Source organism: Poecilia latipinna, unplaced genomic scaffold, assembly GCF_001443285.1.
Source record: "Poecilia latipinna isolate Pla-1442-1.1 unplaced genomic scaffold, P_latipinna-1.0 Scaffold5, whole genome shotgun sequence".
Taxonomy (NCBI): domain Eukaryota; kingdom Metazoa; phylum Chordata; class Actinopteri; order Cyprinodontiformes; family Poeciliidae; genus Poecilia; species Poecilia latipinna.
Window position 1 is genome coordinate 924,593 of NW_015112621.1, and position 14,792 is coordinate 939,384.

The window sequence follows — 14,792 nt, forward strand, 5'->3', positions numbered from 1 at the left end:
ACCACTGGGGGGGCGCAAAGAAAAAGTTTGGGAACCACTGCCTTAAGGAATTATGCTGCAGTTATGACATATTAGACCCAGAAATTGTAAACCTGATTTTACATCCAATTTCAGGACTTTTAGAGAAAAAAAATAGGGGATCATTATTATTGTCATATAAAAAAAAATTAAGATTTTTGGCTTATTTTATGGTGCCATTTTTTGGACTGCATTTTTAGCATAAATGAAGTGCCATCTCAAGGCACTTCACTAAATACAGTTTATTCCATCCAATCAGACATTCAATCTAGTTTATTCTAGTTAGTTAGCACACTTTCACTGCTTTGCTAAGATTGGAGCAATCTTTTTGTTAGCTCTTCTGCAGACTTTGAAAATATTTAGCGCAGTTAGATTCCCCTAAATTAATATTTTCTGATAAATTCTAAATCCCTAATTTACTTGGTTGTTTTGTAAACTCTCAGCTGAATAAACTGTATCTGTGATGAGGTTTTAATTATCGACGGTCAAGAAATCTTGAAGTAGATGGATGTTTATTTTCAGGCTCTTATTTTGAAATGGGTAAAGACTGTTTAAGCAGCAGTTCTGTTTCCTCAGAGCACATCACCACCTGTGATGTGAAGTTTATTCTGTACCCAGAATGCAGTTCTATAGTAAGCTGATATCCTGTGACTGAAACTCCTGTGGCTTATTAGGCAAAATTAGCAACATAGTCAACAACTAAACTACAAACTGAGCCATGAATGAAATGTCTGTTCCTAATCGCACACATATAATAATTCATTGACACATGGTGAACATGGTTGAATTTAGCTTTTTTGCACTTTCAGAGTATCTTCTACTGATTAATATAATGGTATAGAGCTTTAGTGTTTGTGAAAGTAATATTTACTTTTGTTTTTTTAGAGCTTTGTCAGGTTGGTTCATTTTATCCTTCCATTGTTGTTTAAACAACATTCTTTTGATTTAAAATGGGAGGACACAAACATTGTTTTTTCTCTTGAGGGCATTAATGTCAGTTAAATAAAATGATTTTCTATTTTGGAAACAAAATAAATCAGTGCTTTTAATGTCAGGCAACGAGAGTCATTAGTTAACAACATTGAAAATATTTTTTAGTGCGAAAACATACAACTTTTTCTTCAGCCCTCAAATGACGACTTAATCATTTTGGGGCAATAAAGAAAATAGAAAGAGATCATGGCTTAGTTTGGGATAGAAGCTTTCCAACTGCAACATACGGTTTGTCCACATTTGACCTCATGTTAGAGATCCACTTGTGTAATATATAAACTTTTTTTTTTTTTTTTTTTTAACTGAACAAACTCGGTTCCTACTTTATTTGCAGACCCAGACCCAGTGACGGGGGACATGGAGTCATCCATGGCTGTGGAGCTCAGCCCCTGGGTGGAATATGAGTTCAGAGTGGTGGCCAGCAATGCCATAGGGACAGGTGATCCCAGCACACCCTCTAGAAAAGTTAGGACGAAAGAAGCAGGTAAAGTCTCTCAGTAATGCTGCCCAGCCACTACAACCCACCCATATTTTGACAGACATAAGCATGAAGGGTCAAGTAAATATCAAGTGGACTTTTTCTGCTAAAGCAGAGAGTTATTTCATGCCTTCAGGCAACAATAACCATATAGCATTTATAGTGTGCATAAATTCATTGTGCCGCTTCACTGGCTGGTCATTTCTTCTCTATAAAATGTAATAATTACAAAGGTCAGCGGTCATTTCAGAGAAGCTTTTACAATCTGTCCCATCTTTTCAGTGTAATTAACAAACTAATAACAGTATCTCCACACAATTAACCCATCTATAATGCTGCAGTATGTGGGCCAAATGTCAACAATAAGGTTTAATATTACTACATTCAGTTTTTTCAGTTTAAGTTTTGGTTTAACAATAATGCAATAGTCCGAGTTCTCCGAAATATAAGTGATCACATGTTGCCGTATTAACACGTGAAGTAATTTAATTTATTACCTTCGCAGTTTTTCAGAGAAAGTTGAACTTTTTAGAGTTTCTTTGCTGCATGTTAAGTGATGCCGTGTTGACCTTTCCACACAGTTCCAGCCGTGGCACCATCGAACGTCAGTGGAGGGAACGGCCGCAGGCACGAACTGGTCATCTCGTGGGAGGTAGGTCCTCTGCCAAACTCCCTCTGTTGAACAAGTGTGACAGCATTTGCAAAAAAAAAAAAAGAGAGAGGAGAAAAAACAAATGTCACATTGGTGTGTCTGTTTCAATTGGGAAAACTCGCATTTTGGAGAAAAACAAGTCATTAATAGACCTCATTTAAATAGACTTCTCCTACAATATATGTGTGTGTATATATATATATATATATATATATATATATATATATATATATATATATATATATATATATATATTAAAGAAGATTCTGTTGCCCTCAGTTAAAATAATCATCAGCATTGATTTTACGGACCTTAATAGAACTTCCCGATTGTCGGCCTCAGAATTTAATGATCACTAAATAATAAATTTTGAATGTAAATGTGACTTAATAGTGATGTAGGGCTTGCTGCTACATGTGCTTTTCATCAAAAACTTTCATTTTTGTTGTCTGGGAATACTTGTCATGCATTATTAAGCGGAATAGAGCATGGTTGATGAATGACGCCGGTCCTCGTGGTTCTGCTTGAAAGAAGCCGATTGATGATTTCCCGTTGCACAGATGATTGCATTAGTTTTACAGTGAGTTTTATTCACTCTAGGTAAAATACAGTAAGATGAATAGCTGCACTTCATCTTCATGTGTGCTGGGGACCTGTCGTCCTATTCCCTGAGCCATCAAAGTTGGATCCAATTAAAATGTAGCAAGAAGTCTCAAAGCAGATTTTGAAGAGTCCAGACGTGCTCTTAAATTGGAATACAGGAGCGAATGTATTGAGGGATTTCTGAGAGTATTTAAAGTGTAGACTTGAGCATAGGTGGCTGGGAAAATTTGAGATTATACAATCTCTTCTTTGACAATAAAATATTTTATAAATCCCAATGACACTGACAGGATTTCTCTCAGGGAAAGACTTTCAGTGGACAGATTCCCCTTATTACCACTATCGTCACATTTATTTAACAAACTATGATACAGAAAGTCATTTTGCATGCAGTCTGGCAAGCAAAGACATCAACTAACTCCTGAGTACTGTCAAAGGTTAGCAATGATACATTTTGAATCATAAAACTTAGAATTCTCTTTAACTCCCGATCGAGTTAGATAAATGTGGGCCTAGGATGTTTCAAAGCTGCAGTCCTTGTGTTCCTTGTAGTTGAAATCAGTTTCTGTTTTTGGCTCCCCTCTTAAGTCCTGAGGATCTGTTTTACTCCAAGCAAAGGGTGTAAAATGTATTTGTGTAATACTAAACTGTTTTTTTTTTTTACTCCAGCAAATTTTAGTTATCAGGTGTGTAAAACTTTTGGTATCATGCCAAGCATCCCAGCTAGAGAAGAGCTGCAGTCACGGTGCAATGGAAATGCTAGGCATCAGTATTAAACTAAATGATAGAAAAGAATTTGCATTACATTTTGTTGTATTAAACCTTTTTGGCAAACAAACTTCAAGTCTTTTGGGGATAAATGGACATATTGTAGTCCATAGTTGTAAAAAGGAAAAAAAAAATTACATGTATTTTTATTTTGTCAAGTAAAAATCTGAAAAGTCTGTTGTATTTATTCATCTTTGCTTTGATGCCTATAAAGAAAATCCAACACAAGAACTCAACTAATTATTAAAAGTATAGTTTAACCTCTTTATGAATCCAGATGTGTTGTGAAGACCTCAGAGGTTTGTTATAAAATATTATACATCATGGAGACCATCAGAAATGTGGAAAATGTTAAGGCAAGGCTAGCTTGTTTTATTATTCACATTATCAAATCAGGTGTAAACTTTTGAACATTTCACGGTGCAGCCCTCAAGCTGCCATCTGAAAACAGAAAGAGCATGGCACAAAAGCAAACCTACCCAGACACGACTGGACACCTAATCTGCCTGTTGAGTCATGGAGAGTATTTATCAGGGAAGCAGCTCAAGTTTTCTTATTAAGCTGAACATTTTAGCCACATGGAAAATGCCTCATGTTTTGGAAAACTAACACTGCTTTTCACCCTGAAAAAAAAGCCCGATCCCATGGTTATTAACATTTTCTCCAGCATTATGCTATTATGCTCAGTGAGTCTTTTTTTTTTTTTAAGAAAAACCCAGGGAAGCTGCTGGGAGTGGATGGATGGAGCTAAATACATGACATGATGGCAAACCTGGGGTGGAGATCGGCCTTCCAGCAGGATAACAACCCTCAACACACAGCCAAAGCTCCCAGAGTCGTGTTGTTCTCCTTCCATTTGCAGTCACGCTTGAGTTTGAGTTGCCCATTCACATAAAACCCCAATAAAATTCAACGAAGGCCTTTAATGCGACAAAAACTCTGAGTTAACTTTCACAGAACTGTGTAGCCTGATAAATGGATGAGTGATTCATCATATTTTCTGTGTTTAAATCTCTGTATAACCGAAGTCTAATGAAATATCTATATGCGATGCCACGCACAATGTGACGCGACAGAGAATCTGGTTACATAAATAAACACAAATCTCATCAGACGACATTGTCAGATTGTCACAGTGTGTTCAGCTGGGAGTTATATTTTTCAGCTCAGAAACACAACGGCACTCTTGTGGTATTTTTTAAAGTATTCTGTTTTTACAAGCTTTGATTTTATTTTAAAATTATTTTTAATTCTTCATTGCTGCAGCTTTTTAATGACTAGTCTCTACAGGAAATCCTGCAGAAGTACAGATAAAATAACTCACAGATAAAATAACACAAACTCCCAGGAACCCTTAACCTTTTTTAAAGAAAAAATAAAAGTGAGCTGCATATTATAACCAGAAATATATCACAAAGGTTGGGGTTCTCTTGTGAGGCTCCAGTAAGCATTATCATAGGGCAAAGTGACCTTTTCATATTTCAGACCCATCTCCTGTATTGTGAATCATATTTCCTACTTATTTTTATTGAATTTGTTCTCCAACTGCCATTCTACAAAATAATAAACATTTCAGCCTTGGAATAAAATGCTTTTCCACATGAGAAGAGGTGAATGAAGTTATCGTGCAAGAGAAACCTTAGGGTATAAACTGATGCAATATGAAATAAAATTGTGTTGTCTTCTAAAGATGACCTTATGAAAACAGTGAGTATTTTTAAATAAAAAATGTTACTCTGACTAACTTTTTGTTCGCAGCCTGAAAAAGTTTGATCTCATTAGTTACAGGTCTGGAAAAGTTTGTAAATGGAAAGAATGGAAATTCCCATTTTCAAAATGTTCCTTCCTTCCTTCCTTCCTTCCTTCCTTCCCTGGCTGTCTTGTTTCATCCCTTCATTGCTTGTTTCTCTTCTTCCTTTGTGTTCATTCTTCATAAAAACAGATATAATAGATTTCACATTTAAACCCAGAATGACAGGAATCATAAAGGTTAGTATTTCACAATTTAAAATAACATAAACAACCAATAAATCCATAAGATTTAACCTGGAAGGTCTTGCATTCTTGCATAAAAAAATATGTAGGAACCTCGTTGCTGTACAAAACAACCATGTTTGCATTATTTTCAAAAATATTAGATTTATTGTTTGTTCATGTATACTGTCCTGTTGTTAAAATGGCTGTTATTGGCACCTTGCTGAGAGATTAAAGGAGCATTTTTTCGGTAATGCAAACAGCGGAGCTGTTTCCAGCAGAGTGAAACTCCTGCTTTGTTAATAACAACTGTGCATCAGTAGCTCAGGATCATAGCTCATTGCATTTTAAACACGGCTCCTAATTTATTCTGTTGAAATGTGTTTAACTTCCCAAGATTTTAAAGACTAAGGGTGAGGGTAGGAGGGGGGCATCTTGGTCGCAATTGCAAAAACCTGCTGATGAAGCTAGAAGAGGGCCAGCTGGGCTGAGGGCTACACAGAGCTGCATCAGCGGCACAAGTGATTAAGATGTAGAGAATTTCAAATTTGGTCCCACCAGAGAGGCCCAGCGATGATTAACCTTGACTCTTCCAGTCGTTCCCACTAAACCCAGGGATGTTTATGAATATGCGCTTGTAATCTCTCGCTATAGTGTTTGTGGAAAATGCAATAAATCCCACACCAAGTTATGAGGATATTAATGTGGACCAGATCAGGGTGGACAGCTTGGCTCGGAGCCAGATTCGGGGCGGTGCATGTGCAGAATTGCTATGAGAATTGACGATCATTTGCAATTGAGATTGGTGGAAAGATATATTAGCAAGGGAGCGGTGAACAGATGTGGAGACAACTGACAGTTACTGTTGCAGTGTTTGAGTATGGAACCCGATAGGCATTACGAAGGTGACCTTCACGTCATGAGAAGTGTCCCTCAGTGCGACATTATTGGAGATGATGCCCATTCCAGATGGAACAGTGGTTGTTGGTTTATCATGCCCTGTTTATATCTTATAAGCATGATTACCTTGCTGGTGTAACCCATTTACAGCCTCCATATAAAAACTTGGGCCACCTGATGAAAGAAAATGATGATGGCATACCAAAAATAGCCCTATCTAAACAAGGACTGCTCCCTTGTCCTTCCAGTCTTTGGACTGATTTGAGTTAATTAGTAAAGTAATTTATAGTAAGACAATTTCTGCATATACTTTCTATGGTTCAACACAATAAAGGCTGTTTTTAAAGGGGCATTATTATGTATTTTTCAGGCACAGAGTACAATTTTATAGCAAAATCAGATTATATCATCAGTTGTTACAAAATGCTGCGTATATCAAACATAACTTCAAAGAAATTTGACTTCATAGTTTGACACCTTGAAATGTGTCTGTAAGAAACTCCTACTCTTTCTGACCCTTTTCCTTCAGTACATTGTCGTAACAGTACTCCTCAATTATGCCGTTGTTCTTAGAAGTGCTGGACTGAGAGGTGGTTTTTATGACGAACTAAGCAAAATCTCATAGAATAAATCAGTGTTTGTGACTGTAACAGAGCAAAATGTTTGGAACACAGTAAAGTTGCTTTTCGTGATACAACTTTGCACTCCTTGGTGGTTTTTTTCTCTCTGTTGGCGTCTAAGAGCGTGCTTAAAGGGAACTCGGCCACTAAGTTGCAGTCACCTCCTGTTGGATAGTAGCTTTCTAATTGTTTCTGCCTTGCCCTGGTTATTCTCGTTTCTGCTCAACACTTTCTGAAATAAATCAGGACTCTGTCAGTGATCAATGAAGATGGATATGAAAGCAGGCAGTGCAGGAGAGTTTGCCCTTTTTGGCAGTCGAGGCATGTGAGCACGCTGCAGTCCTGCCTTTGCAGTCATCTGCGGAGAGTTATCAGCGCCTCGACAGCCATGGTGGGCAAGGTTATTAAGCAGGATGAATGACTAAACAGCCTCCCCAGCTTCATTGAGCCATCTCATTAGAGTAGACTGTTTGACTGCTTTTTCTCAAGGAGCCATAGGGAGGACTATTAGTGATGCCCCCGTAGTTACCATCGACGAGCCCAGCAGGTCCAATGATTTCATCCAAAGGACTTACCTTGCAGCGCTCCCACACTGTTTCTGCTCATATCTCTGAATATCTTTCCTCCCCAAACCCAAAAGTGTTTCTAAGCTCAGCTTGCTCATTTTTTTCACGCTGCTTTCAAACCACCCTTACTCCTCCCCATCTCCTCAAAAGCAATGCCAGATCTGAGAATATCTTTGAAAGCTAATTTATTTCCACTCATCATCCTTGTAATTAGCCAGTCATGGTGACTGGTCTTTGTTGAATGAAATGTGAACTAGATCTCCATCCACCCGCTACTCTCTCTGCAGACTCGATGTCTAATGTGGTTGATGCCTTCGGGGGACAGCGTAACTCTGTAGCTTATGCAAATGCAGCACATTACAGAGTTAGCTGCGAAGCCGTTGCCAGAAACAGGTGTACAGGTGTTTGTCATTTATTACATGTAGCCAAAGATTTAATCCCTGCAGCTCATATTTTAATTAGATTTTAGCTCACTTAATAAATTGGCATTTGATTCGATTAAGCTCAGAGCAGCTGTGGAAGAAAGCTCCCAGTTTCACCACTTCAGGAAAAACCGCGGATAATCACCGAAGCCGGCACACGAAACTGGTGTCGCAAAAATCCTCCTGTCAGACACGGAAAGATAAATAGCTACATAATACGTACAGCTGAGCCAAATATGATTTGTTTCCATTACTCAAGGCTGACTGCATCTTTATTAACAGTGGCAGGCAGTTACAGTAAATGGTTAGAAAAGTGAAAGCTGGCTATGTGGTGCTATCACAAAAAAAAGAAAAGAAAAGCCTTTTCTTTGTTTCAGTTTATGTTTAGTAAGTTGCTTGCTTTCTCTGCAGTGACTGTCCAGGCATAAAATGTGGAAATGATTTACGTTTTCATCTCCAACCCTAGGTCCCAGGAAAGACGTGTGCTATTAAACTAATAAAAAAAACCTAAATGTTTATTTGTTCTCCCTTCAGCCTGTGTCTGAGGAGTTCCAGAACGGCGAGGGCTTTGGATATATCGTTGCATTTCGTGCCAACGGCACTAGAGGCTGGAAGGAGAAGATGGTGACCTCTGCGGATGCTACGATGTACAAATACAGGGATGAGACGTTTCCACCTCTCACTCCGTTTGAAGTGAAAGTGGGTGTTTACAACAATAAGGGAGACGGGCCTTTCAGCAAAGTTGTCATCATCCATTCTGCAGAGGGAGGTATGCTAACATCAGTTTGCATAAATGCATCACTGGCTTGATCTTTGTAATAATTTTAGGCTTTTAGTGATTTGATAAAACTGTTAAATAAATGCAATTTTAATTACTTTTTTAAAACCAAAAGTGGATAAAACTTTTATAAATACAGTCAAATGTATACATACACCCTTGCTGAACAGCAGAGCTCATTTAAATTCTTGGTAAGTGTCAGAAATGTCTTTGATTATGCAGAGACAGTAAATATTCCACAGAGCCTCTGGACTTAGGGGAGGTTTTTCTGGATGCTTAACGTCGGCGGATTTAATGCTTTCCAAAGCCAGTTTTGATATTCTCCAAAATCTTTCTTGTTATTCTGTAAACTTTTTTCAAAAACATTTGGTTTGTCTATGTGGTAATTGGGCTTGAAGTTTTTTTTTGTCTTTTTGTAATGTAAAACTTGCTTCATTGTGAACAGTGTCACCATCATCTTTCAGTTTACAATAGGCTTGAACCTCAATGGTTCATTAATAATTCTTAAACATCCTAACCTAATTTTCTTTTTATTGGAAAGAGAAAGTTTGGATCAAGTATTTGACACAAGTGATAATGATTTTAGGATGGATTAAGTAGTGACTTTATGCTTTTAACTTAATTACTTAAGTTTATTTATATAGTATCATCTCAAAGAACTTAAAAAAAAGATTTCAATTCAATCACACATGCATTTCAGCTATTTCTACTTATATAGCAGTGCATTGAGCTCAGTTGTAAAGATATAAGTGGAGAGGAAAAACTCTACTTTAACAGGAAGAAACCTCCAGCAGAACCAGGACCTGGCTCAGCTTGAGCTGCCATCTGCCACAACCGGCAAGGAGTTTGAGAAGACAGAGCAAAAAAGACGAGGAACTGATCCAGAAGTACTTCCTATGTTCATGAAAAGTAAAAAGTTATAAGTAGCAGAGGGACACATTTAATTGCTGGCAGCGTTATTTTTGCCGATGTCCACCTACAGGGAGACAAGACAGCCAAACAGAACGTCACATCAGATGCAGCTTCTGTGGAGAGAAAAAGTTGCTTTATTCCATCTCCATTAAGGTTTTACTCCGATATAATCACAGTTATCTGTAAACAATCTCCACTGTGTAGAGTAAAAGCGATCTTTTCTCTCATACTTCAAAGACTTTTTGGATTAGTAAATGAATGATGTTACATTTCTGACCAAATAATAGAGATGGAGTAAACAGGGACCTCAGAAATATTTAAATTTAATTCTTTTATGATGTCATTTCAGTGATATTTTAGCAAAAAGTTGTGTTACTAATACAGTACCATTGGTTACAACTTAAACTTGTAAATTAGTGACTTTTCATACTACTTTAATTGTTAATTACTCTTAAAATCAGTTACTACTGTATCAACAACAAGAGGAAAAGTTTAATATTCACCCAGACTTATACTAATCCCGGGTGTATGTTTATGTTTGAGCACGTACATATTATTTTTTTGTGTGGATTAGAAAAAATACTGAAATTCACATTTTTATATGTGTGTATATTGAGGTTGTATTCTGATATGGCTGCACCCTGGTGAAAAACAGTTTAAAAGACTCAATTTAGGAGCTGAGAAGTGTGTAAAATTCTGACCAGAACTGGACCCACAGTATTTTCACTATGTGCTTTGCTACACAGAGCCAAGGGAAGCACCATCTGATGTAAAAGCATACAGTATTTCCTCCTCGGAAATTAAGGTGACCTGGAAACCACCCAATCCGGGCCCAGGAAAACCAAGAGGATATGAGGTTATTTTATAGATTTTCTGTGCCACTTTCTGTGTACAGTCACACATATAGATTATACCTCTCTGGCATTTTGCTGGAGCATTAGTTCCTTTGTGCATTAGCTGGAGCTTATGACTGTAATTTTTCAGTCTTTACTTGCTGTTCACAGGTCAGCTACTGGAAAGAAGCAGAGCAGGAGGAGTCCGGAGAGAAACGACGCACGGTTAAAAATGAAACATCTATGGTGCTGACAGGCCTGGAAGGGAACAGTGTCTACCTTATCACAGTGAAAGGCTTCAACAGCATTGGCCAGGGTCCTGCCAGTGCCGCTGTCACAGCCAAGACCAGGAAGTCCCGTGAGTTCAATACTGATGCTAATCATGAAACACTGCTTACAGAACACATGCTGCCTGCAAGGTTTGCTTGAAATTGGCCTAGTTGGAAGAAACTATCCATTAGCACTTTGGAACATGAGCTATTGTGTTCGCTACACAGCTCCTGCTCAGCCGCCGTCCAACCTCATGTGGATTCAAGAAGGCAATAACATCTCATTAAGCTGGGATCCAGTTAAGGCAAAAGACAATGAGTCTGACGTCATTGGATACATGGTAAGGACTTTATATAATGAAATTGAAAGCAGCTTGCTAATGTACGTTTAGCTGTGCCCACACTTGATTTCCCTCAGCATACAGCAGCTCAATTAGTTTGGTTTAATCAGAAAATGTTGTACTTTTTTGTATCTGGGGACAATGCTCAGTGATTCCATCTGACGAGACAAAGAGTTAATGAAATGCTCACTCCAGGGTAAACTTAAAACTCGGGGGAATTGTGCCTGGTAAAGATATTCAGACCCTTTGAACTTTTCTACTATATTTGTCTCTTTAACACAAACTTCAAAATATGTTGCAGGCCAGTTCTAACGCATAAAGATGCTGAGATCTAAACGAATCTGGGGTTACCCTGGTTGGATTTTTAGGGTTATTTCTGCTAGGATTTCACTATGTTATGTTTAATCCATCTATTTTTCCTTCTTGGTCCGTGCTATGTACAGATATATTCACACAGCTAGATACTGGCAGCCCGATATTCAAAATGTTATATTCAGGATGATGTCTAGGGTTAAGGCTCTCCCATACTTGATCCGAAGCCAAAAAGCCGTTGCACAGCTACATGGTTGCAGGATGTTCGTATTCACACACACCTTTCACACTTGGTGCAGACCACCTGGAAGACACCCTCCCCACTTCAGCATATGTCACACACCCTTAAGCAGACATGTAAAACGGTCACAGAGAGCAGAAAACCTTTCTTCAGACAGCCATTTCCATTAAGGAGTCTTTAGCCATTTAACAATCTTATTAGGGATTGTGTGAAACATTGTACAAAAACTTACATGATAAACATTTAAACCATAAACTTCTGACCAATCACACAACACATCGCAGAGAGATGATGGAATATGATATGGATGAAATACGGAAGAGCCTTTAGTTTTCATCAGTGTATCGCATTTTGTTTGTTGGCTAAGCTTAACATTAGTCATGTTCACCAGATCACCTTATTTCACACATTTACTGTGTTACTTATATGGCTATTGAACAAACTGCTGATAGCAAATCTTTTGGCTTTCTTTTATCATCTTCTTGCTGCTTTTCTGTGGTCAAATTTGAAGAATTCACAACTCATAGATGTTGACGACAGATTTTCCTGAGCTGTGGAGTCGGGTGGGGTTAGGGTTGGAGTTTGGGTGGGTTAAGGTTCGCTGGAGCTCCTGCAGAGTCACAACTGGCCTCGTCAGTTTTGGTGGCCAGACAGTCTTAAGAGTTTCACAGTTGTGCCAAACTCTTTACCTATTCAGGTGATGGATTTGAATCATGTTCATTTTCGTGGGATTCTCAATGCTGGGATATTTTTACACCCTAAGCTGGCTTTAATCTCTTCTGTCTGGTGTGTCTTTTTGTCTTTCTAATGATGTTTCCTAATACTCCCTACCAAACCTGAAAGGATTCCCATAAAAGCTAGTTTTATTACAGTGCAGTCTGAGTTGTGTAAGTTTTCCAGTAGGGGTGATAAAGAGCAAATTCTGTCCACATTACAAGTATATGTTTTGTGTTTTTTTGTGTTGGTCTACCACATAAAACTCGATATTACATTGAATTTGTTGTAATTTGAGGAAAAGTGAAAAAGTTCAAAGGACATGAATGCTTTTGCCAGGCACCATATTGCACAGCAGGTCTCTTTTTACAACTGACAGCTCTGCTTTTCATCACAGTCTATCATAATGTTGTGAAACGTACATACGGTGTGGACCTCAAGTGACTATATGCACATGCCCTGCAGGTGTTACTCAAACAGGAGGGCCGAGGCCACATCCAGGTGACAAGAACCATTAACCCTTCTACCATGCTCTCACTGCCAGAGGGGGGCACTTACACCATTGAGGTGCATGCACTCAGTGAAGGCGGAGAGGGAGCCTTCAGCTCCCAAGTTCGAGTTGTGACCTCCTCTGGTAAGCTCAAAGCTGGTTAGCGCTCTCGCCACTCACTCACACACACATACGTGAATGACCTCCAAAATTACATCTCTCCGTACAAGCTGTTTCTGTTTTGTGCCTACCTTATGTCTTGGCTTTAATCCTGTCAACAAATTTATTTTAGTGAGCTGCCTTTGTTTAATTCAGTTTTAATTAAATTGCCCACATGAACCTTCCTACTCATGCGCAGCCAATTAAATCCCAAGCAGCGGGATCCTGTTCTGTAAATGATAAAGAATCTTTTTTAGGACATGTGGTTTCTTTTTTCCATTCTTTTATGTCTTTAAGAAAAATGAATATGTCTTACCAGCTGGATCAATGGTCTTACTTAGCATCCAAAATGAATGCTTCTTTGTGTTGCTGTGTATTGATGTACCTTGCCTTCTTTCCTCTGTCTTAGGCGTTCGAGCAAAAAGCAGCCAGTGCTCGGTGCATCGCCCAGCACGGTGCCTAACATGGACAGTGCTGATTCTGGTTCTCCTGGTGCCTTCGGCTTCTTGGTGAGGAAACCCTGACGTCCTCGCGTTTCTGAAGGGGGCTACCAGTCATCTGCTCCCTAACTCCCTCTGACTGCCTGATTGCTTTGGCCTTAGCCATCTTAAAGGGCCCGAGGCATGCCGACGGGGGTTGAGTCAGCCGGTTTCCACGCAACGCCACCCAGCTCATACTTTTTCAGTTTCATCTGAGGCCCTGGATGTTTGATTTGCACAATTCCTTCCGAACATCACAGTAACGTGGTGCTGTAATGTAACTTTGTGTAGAAAGATTTGTTACATGGTTTATTTTAGCATTCTGCGTCCTTCTCGGTGGCCGGCGCCTAACCACTTCCAGACGGCTCCCTCAGCTCCAGGGATCCACGGAGCATGAACTGTTTCTTGAAAGCTGCTGTGGTAGTAATACAGGGATCAGCCAACGTGTATCTTTTCATTACTTATCTGCATCAATTTACCCCTTGGCCGCCTAACAGCAATGCAGCAGAAGCTCCGTAGAGATAAGTGCATTGTTTTCTTATTCACACACCAAGAAGGGATAAAAAAAAAATCTTTTATATGGAACCAAGAATCTTACTATTTCCAGATTTGCTTTTTGTACATTGTGTTACCTTTAGGAAAAATAACAGTGGTGTGTGTCAGCTCTGTCCAACTGTTTTTTAGTAGCGACTCAGCAATGCTTGTTGATACAGTTTGTTCACTGTTGGATGTATGGAAGTAGGAAACAGGTACCTTTAGTGCCCAAACTCATGATTAGACAAAGACAACTCTGTACGGACTTCTGGTGTCAGTACAAATAAATGTGATGTATATTTTTTAAACTCTTGTTGTCTGCAATTTATAATATTGAACACACACGTCTGCAGTAGCCTCTTGCTCCAGGGCAAGTACATTGATTTTGGGCTTCATTGCAGAGGGGTTTGTTCAGTTTCCAATGGAGATAAGGACAACGTTCAATTATTTACAGAAGACAATGGATGGTTTGTCATGAAGGAGGATTGGCGTGCTAGAGGACGGACGGCCAGCGACAGATCCATGTAGGGCACGGCTGGAGCTGACCTGCTATGAACAACAAACGGCTGTTTAAACCAAAGCGGTAATGAAAGCGTTGAAGACGACTACCATCCACCGACCAGCAGAAGAGTTGGTTACAATGGTAACTGACTGCATGCTGGAGAAGAGACAACACTGATCAAGAAGCTATGCTAATATTTTAAGATATTTCATCTTCTGGTTGTGTGTAAAAGAA

The 14,792-nt window shown here is 39.0% G+C and overlaps 1 protein-coding gene across 2 annotated transcripts in view; it reads left to right on the forward strand.

Moving 5' to 3' along the window:
• Nucleotides 1-14,084, forward strand: part of cntn5 (contactin 5) — a 180,428-nt gene extending 166,344 nt beyond the window's left edge. For both annotated transcript variants that reach the window (XM_015016012.1, XM_015016085.1), the window contains exons 18-25: nt 1,346-1,495; nt 2,071-2,141; nt 8,529-8,763; nt 10,431-10,540; nt 10,689-10,875; nt 11,015-11,127; nt 12,860-13,028; nt 13,453-14,084. In XM_015016012.1, coding sequence (XP_014871498.1) covers nt 1,346-1,495; nt 2,071-2,141; nt 8,529-8,763; nt 10,431-10,540; nt 10,689-10,875; nt 11,015-11,127; nt 12,860-13,028; nt 13,453-13,556 — 1,139 coding nt within the window. In that variant the 3' untranslated portion in view covers nt 13,557-14,084. The remainder of the gene's footprint in view (nt 1-1,345; nt 1,496-2,070; nt 2,142-8,528; nt 8,764-10,430; nt 10,541-10,688; nt 10,876-11,014; nt 11,128-12,859; nt 13,029-13,452) is intronic.
• The last annotated feature ends 708 nt before the right edge of the window (nt 14,085-14,792 follow it).